General features: G+C 42.3%; 1 protein-coding gene across 1 annotated transcript in view; it reads right to left on the bottom strand.

Annotated features, from left to right (window-relative positions):
- SCNN1D (sodium channel epithelial 1 subunit delta) overlaps window positions 1–14001 on the bottom strand; it is a 36081-nt gene that overhangs the window by 16824 nt on the left and 5256 nt on the right. The window contains exons 3-6 of the mRNA XM_066572698.1: window positions 10617–10854; window positions 7954–8138; window positions 1923–2029; window positions 656–819 (exon numbers count right to left, since the gene is read on the bottom strand). Coding sequence (XP_066428795.1) covers window positions 656–819; window positions 1923–2029; window positions 7954–8138; window positions 10617–10854 — 694 coding nt within the window. The remainder of the gene's footprint in view (window positions 1–655; window positions 820–1922; window positions 2030–7953; window positions 8139–10616; window positions 10855–14001) is intronic.

Here is a 14001-nt window from a genome sequence, read left to right on the forward strand (position 1 = left end):
CGCAGCATTACTATAGGAGAGAACTCATGCGTGAAACTTGCCTGTTTGAATACACTCCCATAGTAATAGAGGGGATCTGTTCAGCCAGGGGATTCCATTTTCGTTCTCCCATAAGCAGGTAAACAGAACCCCCTAACCAGAGGCGTAACTTGCAGCCCCAATGCAAAACCTGGAACGGAGCCCCCAACTATAATGCTTTATTCATAGTACTGGGCTCCCTATATGGAGAAGAGTGGCCTTATGGGCCCCCTAAGGCTCCTGGGCCCGGGTACAACCACATCCCCTGCACCCTCTATAGTTACGCCCCTGCCCCTAACACAGATGTGAACAAAGCCTTATGTAAACAGCATAGAAGAGCAAGTTGCTACACTGTTTCCACATTTCACAAGTTATGGAAACAGAGTAACTCTGTAACTCCCATTCACTTCTATGGAAGATACAGGAAACAATGCTGCATATGGTGCTCGGTTGTTTCTATAAAACTGATCCGTCTGTGGGAGCCTGGATGCGGTGGCCAGTAGGATGAGAGCGGGACAGGGTTGTCGGCCCAGATGGGAATACTTTAAGACCATATTTGTGAATCTAGTCTTAAGAAGTCACAAACATTCTACAAAAGTTAACTTTTTTTAGAACATAATCTAGTTTATTCACTAACCTCTCTAACACTGATTGAAGTCTCGGTCCCCGGCCGTATATCAAATCCTTGATGTTCTGCCAGTGGAGACTGTTTAGGGTTGTGAATCATGACCTTAGCCCCTGCTGCACTAGACAAAATGGGCATATTGTCGTTCTGGTCCGTGTGGAGCGTGATGGACAAACCTAAGAGTGTAAGAAACTTAGAAATAAGTTTTGCATATAAAATTGCACAATAAAGCTGGTCATGCACATCCTGGGACTTGCATATTGAAAAATCTCTGCAGAATGACCCATTTCTTAAACTACTTTTATAGAAAGGGAGGGATCAGAAGCCTACACATAGGAAGGAGGAAAAATATACCTACGAATCTCATGAGACTTGTCCATCAATCACCATCCTCAGCTTATAGCCTATGCAGTGCCAGCCTTAGGTTAGATGGCACCTTGTACATAATTCTTTTTGGCAACGCCCCGATGAAAAGGAAAATACATATATATTGCACTGATAAGCAGTCTGCTTGTATTCTGCTTGTGCAGAAAGCAACAAGATAGCAGCATAATCACACCAGAGCAGCTCAGGAAATAAATACTGTACCAGAACAAAGGTGATAATATAAGTCTAGCACCAGAACCAAGCTCAGTACATAAATACAGCAACAGAACAAAGCTCAGTATATCAAAACAGAACCAAGCTCATATAATAAAAAAGCAGCAATGCCAAGCTCAGTACATAAATAGAGCAGCAGAACCTAGCTCATAATATAAATACAGCAGCAGAGCCAAGCTCATCACGTAAATACTGCACCAGAACAAAACTCATAACATAGATCCAGCACCAGAATCAAGTTCAGTCCATAAATACAACATCAGAACCTGACTGGATGCTAACTTACCAAAAGAAGCACTTACTGCAGCCTATGTCTATCCCATGAGGTGCTCTGCCTATTTTTATTTTTAGACAATATTTGCCAGCGCTGGACTGGGCTTCCTTGACCCCATCCTACGGCTATACAACATATAATCTTGTTTGCTATCTTTGTACACAAAGACATGTCACCAATAAGGTCTGATAGGTTATTTGTAAATCATCCCATAGTAATAGACCCTAGTGACAAATGACTGACTCTGAAATCAATGCCCAATGGGGTTGTCTTCTGGTAGTTCTTTTGGGGACTCCACAGGTATCTATGCCAACTGCAGGATCCCCTAGTACTGTGATGGGCCAGGCCGACCCTTTTAAGCTATGATTATGTAAATGTAGACTTTATTCTTCTAGAAACACCTACCGAACATCTTTCCAGGCTTTATTGCTGTCCAAAGGTTGCTATTATTCATGTCTCCATTTATAGTAATGCAGGAGCCGTAGGTTGGATGGTGAAAATGGGAGTAATAACTATTGAGGAATAAAAAGGAATGATAAAAGAACACAATATAAGAACGAACAAAGTCAGTATAACATCTAGTTCTGTCATCAGTGTCTTTGACCACCAATTTTAATAACATGAGAGAAAAAAATCTGCTGCCTATTATCCTTTAAAACCATACTGTCGTGGCTGACCGGCTGTATCCAAGGATTGGGTCCGGGATGATGTAACAGCATCCCCGCCCACGTGATCCTCATACTGGCACATGCTCAGTTTGATTTTGGTGCTGATACCGATGGGGACACATTTCTGTTGATGTGTGCATTGATTGGTTGGCTGGGAGGTATGTGTCCCAGCTGGCCAATCAGCTTTACTTTGTACACATTTATTCTTGCTCCTCCCCACAGAGGATGCTGGTTATACCCTTTCTGAAGGTGTTTCTGGTCAAGTTGTTTCATCTGGGGTGTTGTTACATCTTATTTCCTGAACATTTGTGTTCATATACTTGTTTAACATCTAGCTTTTCATATATTTGTGTTACATCTATTGGCGCTATTACCAACTCAAAAACTGGAAGCCTGTGATTTTTTTTAAAGGATTCAATATGACATGCCTGTGAGTGGCGAAAGTAAGTGAACCTGAAGTATACCTAGATAATGTGAAGATAAAATTAAGAGTCAGGTGTTTTCAATTAGTGGGATGGCAATCAGGTGTGAGGAAGATATCTGTTTCATTTAAAGGAATCTATCAAAGTCTGATCTTCACAACACGTTTGTTGAAGCATATTATGGCATAAATAAAGGTGATTTCTGAGGACCTCAGAAGAAGAGTTTTTGATGCTTATCAGGCTGGAAAAGGTTCTAAAACCATTTCTAAAGAGTTTGGACTCCACCAATTAACAGTTAGATAGATTGCGTACGAATGAATGAAATTCAAGACCATTACTACCCTCTTCAGGAATGGTCAACTAACAAAGATCATGCCAAGAGCAAGGTATATAATTGTCCGCGAGATTACAAAGGAACCAAAGGGTCTTGTTCACCTTAGCTAGTGTTAATGAGTCAACCATCAGGAAGACACTGAACAACAATGGTGTGCATGGCGGGATTGCAAGGAGAAAGCCACTGCTCTCCAAAAAGAGCATTACTGTCTGGCTGCAGTTTACTAAAGATCACCTGGGCAAGCCAGAAGACTATTCTAGCAATATTTTGTGGATGGATTAGACTAAAATGGCTTAATAGCTTAAATGAGAAGTTTTATGTTTGGAGGAAGAAAAACACTACCACAGCGTAGAAACCATCTATCATCTGTCAAACACAGTGGTGGTGGTATCATGGTTTGGGCCTGTTTTGCTGCATCTGTTCCAGCATGGCTTTCCATCATTGATGGAACAATGAATTTAGAATTATACCAGTGAATTCTACAGGAAATTATGAGGACATCCTATCTGTGAGATGATTCTCAAGAGAACGTGGGTCATGCAGCAAGACAGCGACCAGAAGCATACAAGTCGTTCTATAAGAGAATGGTTATGGAAGAATAAAGTTAAAGTTTTGCAATGGCCACGTCAAAGTCCTGACTAGTGATGAGCAAGCATACTCGCTAAGGGCAATTGCTCGAGCGAGCATTGCCCTTAGCGAGTACCTGGCCGCTCGAGAGAAAAGGTTCGGCTGCCGGCGGCGGGCAGGGAGCGGCGGGGGAGAGCGGGGAGGAACGGAGGGGAGAGGGGAGATCTCTCTCTCCCTCTCCCTCCCCCCCCCCGCTCCCCCTGCTCACTGCTGCAACTCACCTGTTACCCGCACCGGCAGCCGAACCTTTTCTCTCGAGCGGGCAGGCACTCGCTAAGGACAATGCTCGATCGAGCAATTGCCCTTAGCGAGTATGCTCGCTCATCTCTAGTCCTGACCTTAATCCTGAAGAAATGTTGTGGAAGGACCTGAAGTGAGCAACTCATGAGGGGAAACCCAGCAACATTAAAGAAAAGCAGCTGTTTTGTATGGAGGAATGAGCTAAAATTTCTCCAAGCTGATGATCAGGACTAGTCAACAATTACCAGAAATGTTTAGATGTACTTATTGCCGCAGAAGGGAGTCACACCAGATACTGAAAGCAAAGGTTCACATACTTTCGTCACTCACAGACCTGTGATATTGGATCATTTTCCTTAATAAATAAATGTCATATTTTTTATTCATTTGTTTGATGTGGTTCTTCTTATCTACTTGTAGGACTTGTGTAAAAATCTGATGTAGTTTTAGGTTAAATATAAGCAGAAATGTTGAAAATTCTCAAGGGTTCACAAACTTTCAAGCACCACTGTAGAGACCTTGAATTAGTTGCCTATAAATAGCACAAAAGAGTTCTTTGTGGCGGTCAATATTGAATTATCTCATGTTGCTTTTCAAAGACAAGTTATTTGGAACAAAAGTTTCCTTTTAGCTTATCTTATGGGTCGCACGTAGCTCATGTTCCAGTACAGACAGGGTTTTATGCCTCATAAACCCTTGAAAGACTGGCAAATAACCTGCACGTGGCCATAAAAGTAGGCCATGAAGATAGAACTGATCTGTGCTTTGCTAATGTACTTGAGATTTGACATAGAACTTTGTTCCTGTCTACAAACCATCATATACTCTGGAAGCATGTATATTGTAACATTGATTGTGTGATTTACATTGTTTCCTCACTGTGCGTCCAACAAATATGTGATGAATCCTTAGATGCAAATAGGGTGGTTTCACATCTGCGGTAGGGATTTGGGAAGCTGGAAAAGGAGAATCCCCTGGCCGAAGGCGGTCCATGACGGATCTGAACAGTGCTGAGCGGACCCCATTGACTATAATGGAGTCTGTTCAGTTTCTGCTCAGCTGCCCAACATTTTACTGGAAAAAAGGGCTGCATGTAGATCTGGTATTTTGTGCCAGATCTAAGACGGAACCTCCGACTTGAGGTTCCAACACAGATGTGAACCCACCCTTAGTCTTTCTTTTAGAATTGCGGCCAACCTCACTTACATACAGTTTCTGAGATGCCTGATATACAGTAGCTCTCTAGATCACCTGAACTGCCTGTGCTACACTGTTTCTATAACTCCCATTCATTTTCCAGTTCCAATTTGGCTGCTTCCTTAATCCTGACCATCGGTGGCTGTGGAGTTGAGCTGGGACAAAGTCAGGGGACCTTCATTTTGGAGAAAGATGCAGATTCCTGAGATGGAACCAGCATTTATCAAAAGTTTTTGGCATAGCCAAAGAATATGCTATACATGTGTGAGATGTAAATACCCCTTTTGATTATCATTTAAAGGGGTTGTATTGTATAGGCAATGCTTGACCATCTGAAGTATCCACCAACAATAAGTTGATGTCTTGCGATCAGCTTTTGGCTGGGAGAAGATTTATCATAAGTCTTTCTGGTGTAAAAAAGACCTACTTGCGCAAAATGTTTGTGACTTTTTGAAAAGTACACCGCTCTGTGCAGCGTTCCTGAAAAGAGTGTGTGGCTTGTCTGGAGAGGGTGTGACTTCCCTGAACCGACACGTTTATGAATAATTTATGCCAAGAACTGACACAAACTATAGTACTCATCCACCCCAGCTCCTAGCTGGCATAGATTTCTGTGTGGGCATACGGAGGAGCCAAGATGTGCCTAATATATATTATGCACATTGTGCATCAATGATGATAATATTAAGACCAGCAAACAAACCAGTGGCTAGCACTGCTGCTGTGTAAGGCTGGAGTCCCTGGTTCAAATCCAACTAAAGACAACATCTGCATGGAGTTGGTATGTTCTGCCAGTGTTTATGTGGGTTTCTCCTAGGCACTCCACCGGTGTCCTCCCACACTCAAAAAACATGCTAATAAGTGGATATACATTTTAAGCCCCCATATCAAGAGATGTACAGTGCTGTGGAATATGTATGCGCTATATAAATGAGCAAAATAAATAAATAAATAAAGAGTAGGGAATGTGATGAAATAACAAGTGCTCAACTGTTAAATCCCCCTGCTCTAGTCAGCGGCTGCCACAGTTTTTATTTACTAAGTTTCTGTTTAAGAGAGGAGGGAGAAGCAATGGCCCTGGACCTGGAAGGGTCTATTAGCCTTGGCAGGGAGACTGAGATAAGCGGAGAGTAGTGCTCCTGACCCCGGGCAGTTCTTCAGAAGAGCTCGGATCTGTAGAAACTGTGACCCCCCATGCATCGAGCTGTAAGTGAGGCCGGCCTCCACAAGTCATATAGGTGTGCACATGGATAAAGACAGGTAATAATCACCCAGCAGGCCTAATATAATGGTTTCTAATTGCATTTGGAGAAAGAGACTGAGCCATTAGGTTATATTGGGTGATGTTTAAGCACTTGAGTGTCATTTGAATCAGTGGGGAAGTCTAATTTTTGGACTGAGATATTTTGCAAGCAGAAGTAGAAAGTGACCTTAGAGGTGAAAGAGTTGACAAAGAGAAACTGTATTTGGTTCTGTGATCTGTATTTCTATGAGACTGTATTGGTAATAGCAAAGAGTTATTGATATTGCTCAGAGGATATGTATTACTATGTTTTCATTAACAGTAGATTGTGTCTAAATAATTGAAGGTAAAAATTCCGTTGTTTACTCATTGCTATCCCACTGTTCACTTTTATTTCTGTGTTGTGAAATAAATATTGTATATTTGGTTACTCCTTCTGCTGCATTGTATCCTGAATCTTGTGTCGCCATACCTTGAACCGCAACACTAAGGCCAATGATTTATTGCAGCAGTCAGTGGATATATTGCTCAGCATGCCATTGCGACAGCAAAGTAAAAAAAAAGATTGTCAGGAACCACTGGAGCGGTGGAGGATTTAACAGGTGGGTAATGATTAATTTTCCTATCTTTTCGCAGCCACTTTAAGTATTATAAAATACTGACTTCATGCAGCCACTACAAGAGTAAGCAGTTATCTCCTAAGCTCTCCTTGTGGTGAATGAAGACAATCTAAAGATGTGGCAAATTTATCACAGTGGCTTATGCTGGATGATAAATTTGCTGCAGCTTTAGACACCTTTGATTAACTTGACACCAACTATTAATTGACTAACTTTGGGCCAGTCTTGGTGCCCGATGACCCTGGAGGTCCCTTCCAACTCTATGATTCTATGATTCGATGGATACACATCTGTCTGGGATGATTTAGTGATACTGCATTGAGAAGGGGGTTGGACCCGATGACCCTGGAGGTCCCTTCCAACTCTACGATTCTATGATTATATGGATAGACATCTGTCTGGGATGATTTAGTGATCCTGCATGGAGCAAGGGTTCGGACCCAATGACCCTGGTGGTCCCTTCCAGCTCTACCATTCTATGATTCAATGGATACACATCTGTCTGGGATGATTTAGTGATCCTGCACTGAGCAGGGGGTTGGACCCGATGACCCTGGAGGTCCCTTCCAACTCTACCATTCTATGATTCAATGGATACACATCTGTCTGGGATGATTTAGTAAATCCTGAACTGAGCAGGGGGTTGGACCTGATCACCCTGGAAGTCCCTTCCAACTCTACTATTCTATGATTCGATAGATACAGATCTGTCTGGGATGATTTAGTGATCCTGCATTGAGCAGGGGGTTTGACCCAATGACCCTGGAGGTCCTTCCAACTCCACCATTCTATTATTATATGGATAGACATCTGTCTGGGATGATTTAGTGATCCTGCATTGAGCAGGGGGTTGGATCCGATGACCTTGGAGGTCCCTTCTAACTATGATTCTATGAAATCACATCCCCTTCTACGTCAGTTTTTTGGTGCAACTGAAGCTATAATTCTGTGGCTTTTAACTTAGTAAATCCTTATCTATGTATTTATCAGAGGAAAAAGGTAATTCGCCGACAAAGGAATCTCTGACCTCTATAAACATTTTGTACATCAAGGAATTAATCAGCTTAGGTATTTGGGGAACAAACCTGTCGCACTTGGCTCCATTGAAATCACAGGTCAAAATAAACTGCTTCATCAACTTTTCCGGTATCGGAAGCACCAAGGGGATTTCAGACATGATGTTCATAAAATGGAACTTGTACCACTCATGAAATGCATCCACTGCTGACCAGAATGACTGGACATTGCAATCTTTTCCAGAAGCATCGCACTATTAAAGGAGAACATACAGGAGAGGTAATGTGACATTCGATGACACTGACTGATATAAGTGTATTGATTCAAGGCTTTATTTTTATGTTATTATATATAAATATGCTTTGTTACTAGACAACACAATGGTGACCACTGTCCAAGCCTCCAAGGCACGAGCTGGGATCCATTTAAAGAGGTTGTATGAGATTAAAAAAACATAGCTGCTTTTTTCTTGAAAGAGCGCCACTCTTATCTATGCACTGTGTGTAGTATTGCAACTTAGCTACCATACTACACATATATGTTATGTCCGACCTGTACGGATGTAATCATTTGTTCAAAAGGATGGATATACACACAATATTTTAATGCGGAAAACACAAAATAAGAACAATGAAACAAAGCATGTGGACACAGGAAATCTGACCCTAAGTAATAATGCAATGAGACCTTGCCTAAACGCGGGGCACTTGCCCTGATGAGAGCGACCCCGACTCTGCCTTGTTGGAACACAGGGCTATTTGAGCTACAGAGAGTAACAAGGAATACACTTTAGATGAAGGTTTGCACACAATGAACTATAAAATACGATAGCAATATAGTCAGGAATCACAGCACCCCAGAATATGCTATATACTAAACAGATTTATCTGACAATAGAGCAAGACAGGAGCTGCCAATGTAACCAGAAATTACCATAAGACTAGAAGCATAACTGGCATCTTCCAATAGGAGGATCTGGGATAAATACTGTATGTACAGACAGGGGCTAATTGGCCGGCTGTGATACACGCCTTCCAGCTGACTAATCCATCCACAAAGAGAAGTGTTCATGTCGACATCTAGCATCGAAATGATACTGAGCATGCCTGAGATGTGGATTACGTGGGCTGGGGCTGATGCCATGATGTCACCCCAGATCTGATCAGATATGGCCATCAAGCTGTGAAATATGATAGACAAGAACAGGTATGTTCCTGGGGGGGGGGGGGGGGGGGGGGGGGGGGGGGGGGGAACCCTTTTTCTCTATTCATTGGCAACCCCTTTAAATTTGAACATTTTGTATGAAAAGTCAGAACAGAATACATAAGAAATGTAAATTTTCTATAGATTTCCTGTCAACCCACAGTAAAAGATAGATCGGAAAGTACAGCCCAGAAAAGTTAACCTTTACTTCATTAGAGTCCTAAATTGCTGAAAAGATTTGGTTTAAGGGTTTGATGAGTTCCAGGCGGGTGACACTTAAGGCAGGATATGGACTATAGTACTGAGGTAGGTATAAGCTATATGATAAACACCAAACAATGCAATAGAGTTGGATAATGAGGTCTCATTAGACAGTGTACTATCATTTCTAATAAACCAGTAGACCTCAGTAGGCTATAGACCATGTTTGCCTTTTTTGACATTTGGAAAATATAGACTTCTGAAATAAGTGAATATCATTGTATATTTTGTAAATGAGCTCACATACATGCTATACACTGCCGATGGACCATGGACAAGAGTGAAGCTGTTTTTAGAAGAAAGCAGTCATATAACACCTTTAAACAGTTGGTCCCATTATTCTTCCTTTGGAAAAATAGGCAAATAATGGAACTGATGAGGATAGCTCAGATTTTAGTCCACATGTCTGACAATGGAGTGCAGTGGACATCCGACTGAACTTAAAGAGTAGTCACATTTTCGTAAAACGTTTGACATTTCACAGAGACATGTCAAAAATTTTGATTGGTGGGGATCTGAGTGCTGAGACCCCCACTGATTGATGAAATAAAGTGTTTGTTTTAGGATAAGAAGATATGGATCCATTGAGCTATAGACTGGTTTGATTTGGGGCCAGATTCGGAGGTGACACCTGAGGTACCCCGGTCTTTACCCTTAAACTCCACCAACTGGGGTGTGGGCTTTGCTGTGGAGTCTACCAGGCCATAACCCAAGATATGGTCCCAGTACTGTTTCAGCTGACACTACTATAGGCTTAGGCATGGTACCTGAGGGTATGAACTAGAGTGCAGTCAGACTGTCCAGGGCAGGGCAAGCAGCACACTTCAGCATGAGGAAGAAAGCCATGGGTTTGGTCATGGAGAACAGTATCAATACAGTAATTCAGCAAGAGGTGAGGGCAGGTTATGAGCAGAAGCATAGTCAGAGCAACAAGCTGAGGTCAAGAGCGAATACAGAAGCAAAGTCACAAATAGTCAAATGTCAGGAAATTGGGAAGTTAGACCAAACTTGAAAAGTGCACCTTGAGAAGACAGCCCCTCAAAAACCTCCATAGTGGGAGGATACCTGATATAGCCAGAGAACAGTTGAGACTGGTAGAGGACACTTTTAAAACTTGAGTGCTGGTCCTTTAAGAGCACAGCTGAGCTCCCTTAAGGCTGCAGTTATGTGCCCTGTGTATTATTGCCATTACATTACAGATATCCCTGGCGCTACTGCTGGTCACAAACAGTAGAATTTTATGAGCAGATGTGATACAGTCTCTTACCAGCTTAAATCCCACTTTTTGCCTACTTCCATCCTTTGCGTCGATTTTTGTCAGAGTTATTGTTTTGTCTAATCGAAAAGTCTCTTTCGTAGATGTATTATTCATCATGATGTCTTCAAGATCAACAACCTCGGTGTCCTCGTTTAATTGCCGGGAAATACTGTAACCATCCAAAGTGCTCAATGTTTCTTTTGCAAAATCATCCAGCTGGTTGAGATACTCATTAACCTGGCCAAACCTAGATGGAGACATCACAGATCTGCTCAGCAACAAGCATGGCACAATGTATTGCTTATAAAGCTCTTAAGGACATGCCTTGGTCTGTTTCTTCCATCAAGATCACAGTACATGGAGCATTGTTGAGATTCAATTATATTAAAGGGATTCTGTCATCAGGTTCATGCTGGCCGAATCACTGGCAGAGTGAATCGGGGCTAGGGATGCCTATTCCCCCCGTGGATGTTTTATTTGAAATTTAACTTGGAGGTGTGAGTCACATGGGCGGTCTGCGCTGTCCTCTTCCTGCCCGCTGCATGCAGAGCATAACTCCCTACACCCAAACAGGGAGAGAGCTGTCACTCTGCATCCAGTCGGCAGGAAGAGACTGGCACAGCCCACTCCCATGACTTGGAGCTCAGGTCCAAGCCAAACTTCAAAGTAAGTTTATCCTGAAACATTGCAGTGTTTCAGAATAAAACTTCCAAAGGCGTAACAAACTTCTCTGACCTGGGTGCTGGCCGTGATCCTGATGGCAGAATCCCTTTAATACATACTGTACTGTAAAACAATTTCCCTTTACAGGTTAGGCTAAATTCATATCCCCGCTATGGATTCTGTTTCCCTGCTCTGTTATGGGAACAGGAAAATGGAATCCCCTGAATTAACGCATCCATCTCCTAATGGAGCCGAATGGTGCCGAACAGACCCCATTGACTATAATGTTCCTGTGCCTTTCCGGCATGCAGTCCTTTTTTCTCCAGCATTTCTTGCCAGAACGTCGCCGGAGGCTCTGAATGGAGCCTCCGACGCAGATGTGAAAATAGCCCAACTCAGACCATTATCAGCATAGTGGGATGTACTTGGGTTGGCATTGCTAAGCCAGGACAACATGTACAGTTTACACACAGTGGGGAAGATTTACTAAGCCTGTCCAGTATATTTAGACAGTGTAAACTTAGGCCAGACAGCCTGAAGATGTGCCAAACTTATCATATCGGTTGACACTCTGTGATAGATTTGGTGCATCTTGCGAGACCTGTAGACACAGTTGTCTTATTTTACACCACCTACTGGATAGTTTATTGGCACCAATATTTTGTACCAAAATTTTGGCGCATATTACATTTTACGCCACTCATCCTTCTCACTCAGCCATGCACCATGTCAACTAAACAGTGCACTGTCTGGTGAAGCTCTAAATGTGTCCAATGTGTCCAATACACACAAGGAGGAAAGCGTAAGATCTTACTCCATGCTGTTTTATCATTGAGATCAATATATAAAGACAAAAGTCATCTGCATTCCCTGATTCGGCTGCCTGTTAGATGTGTTTGGAGTCCTAGCTTCTTCCGATATATGATGTCGGGAAAAGAAGGATCAGGCATGTTGAATTTTTATGCCCGATCCTTATGATCTTTCTTGAGACAAGCTGCCAACAAATGTTTCTGACTGCGTTTTCTCCACTGTCCTCATGAAAAACACATGAACTCTTGGCTGATCATGTGTTTTCCATGAGGAGTCAGGAAAAATAGCTGTCGGCAAGATTTCTCAAATTTTTGGAAATTGTGGGAAAATAGGACTATTCTACTATACTGTCTGTATATGATGAAATAAGTATCAAGTGTGACCCTAAGCCTAGTACAGAAGTATATAACAACCCTAGATTTAACTAAAGGGTTCTGGCAATTACCTCTTACTTAAAAAAATGCTAAAGAAAAAAACTGTTTTTGCTACTTCTCATGGCTTGTTCCACTACGCTGTTTGCCATTTGGATTTAATGGTGCACCAGCAACCTTTCAAAGGGTTATGAATACCCCACAGGTGGTTGCAACAGTCTACCTTTATGACCTAATCATCCAAAATGCAGGTTGGGAAACCAAGCAGTTATTGATGCCTTTACTGAGGCAGGATTTACTGCCAATGGCCAAAAGATGCAGTTTGATTGAAAGAAATATAGTACTTGGGTTATACAATAGGCCACAGTTTTATAAAGCCCTAAATAAATAAGATTGAGGACACCCAAGGTTGGCCTCATCCCAGGGCTGTATTTACCCCTAAGCACTGGTGGTCCAGTGCCTAGGGCAGCTTCTTTCCAGGAGTGGCTTCACACTGACTGATTATACATTTTTTACAAAGCAACATTTATCTGCCGCTAATTAAAGGAGTTGTCCATTTGTAAACTACTGGTGGCGTATCCTCAGGATAGGCCACCAATAGTTGATCAACAGATCTCTGCCACCCATGACCCTAGCTAATCTGCTATTCACCAAGCCGATTCATTTGTACATTAAGCTGATTTTTGCAGAAAGGAGACAGCTCCGTTATCACTGTAGTGGCCAGGCTTGTAATTACAGGCAAAGTTCCCACTGAAGTGAATGAGAACATGGCCTGTAATTTCAAGCCTGGCCACTGCAGTGATAATGGAGCTGTTTGCTTCGTGCAGAAATCAGCTCAGCGCATGAGCACATCTGCTTGGAGAACAGCTGATCAGTTTGGAACCCCAGCAGAGGACCCCTTCCAATTTAGTATTGATAGCCAATCCTAATGATAGGCCATTAATAGTTTACAACTGGACAGCCCCTTTAATTATGAATAGGATTTCTCAGAAACCAGTGAATCACGGTAATAATTAGTGAGTTTAATTGTGTCTTTAATGGGGACATATTAAGGCATAGTAGCCAGTACAGCGTGAGCTGTAAATATGGCCCTGCCGCATGCCATAAATAAGAAGCAGGTTTGTGCTTTCCTGGAAATTACATAAGATTTATTTCAAACTCTGCCTCCCATGCAGTGCATTGACGAACTTGATCAAAGAAAAAGACAGAGTGAAATGGTTAAATGGACACCCGAGGCTAATCAATCCCTTCAGACTATATGTTCTGCAAACAGATACATCTGCTGCTGGCCCGATGGCAGTATTTTCACAGGTACAAAATAGTGAAGAACACCCTGTCCTATATTTGAGTAGGAAACTGAATAACCATGAAAAGAATTATAGTGCTATTGAGAAAGAGTGCCTTGCTATTATATGGGTGTTGGCCTAATCCTTCAATTTAGGTTATACTCAAGAGGTATCGAAGCCACATCAACCAGGTATGCCGAATTGTCTGAACAATGCACCAAACAAGAACACAACATGGAGAAATTACGCGTTGTTCCAGAGCTC

This window comes from Eleutherodactylus coqui, chromosome 6, assembly GCF_035609145.1.
Source record: "Eleutherodactylus coqui strain aEleCoq1 chromosome 6, aEleCoq1.hap1, whole genome shotgun sequence".
Lineage (NCBI taxonomy): Eukaryota > Metazoa > Chordata > Amphibia > Anura > Eleutherodactylidae > Eleutherodactylus > Eleutherodactylus coqui.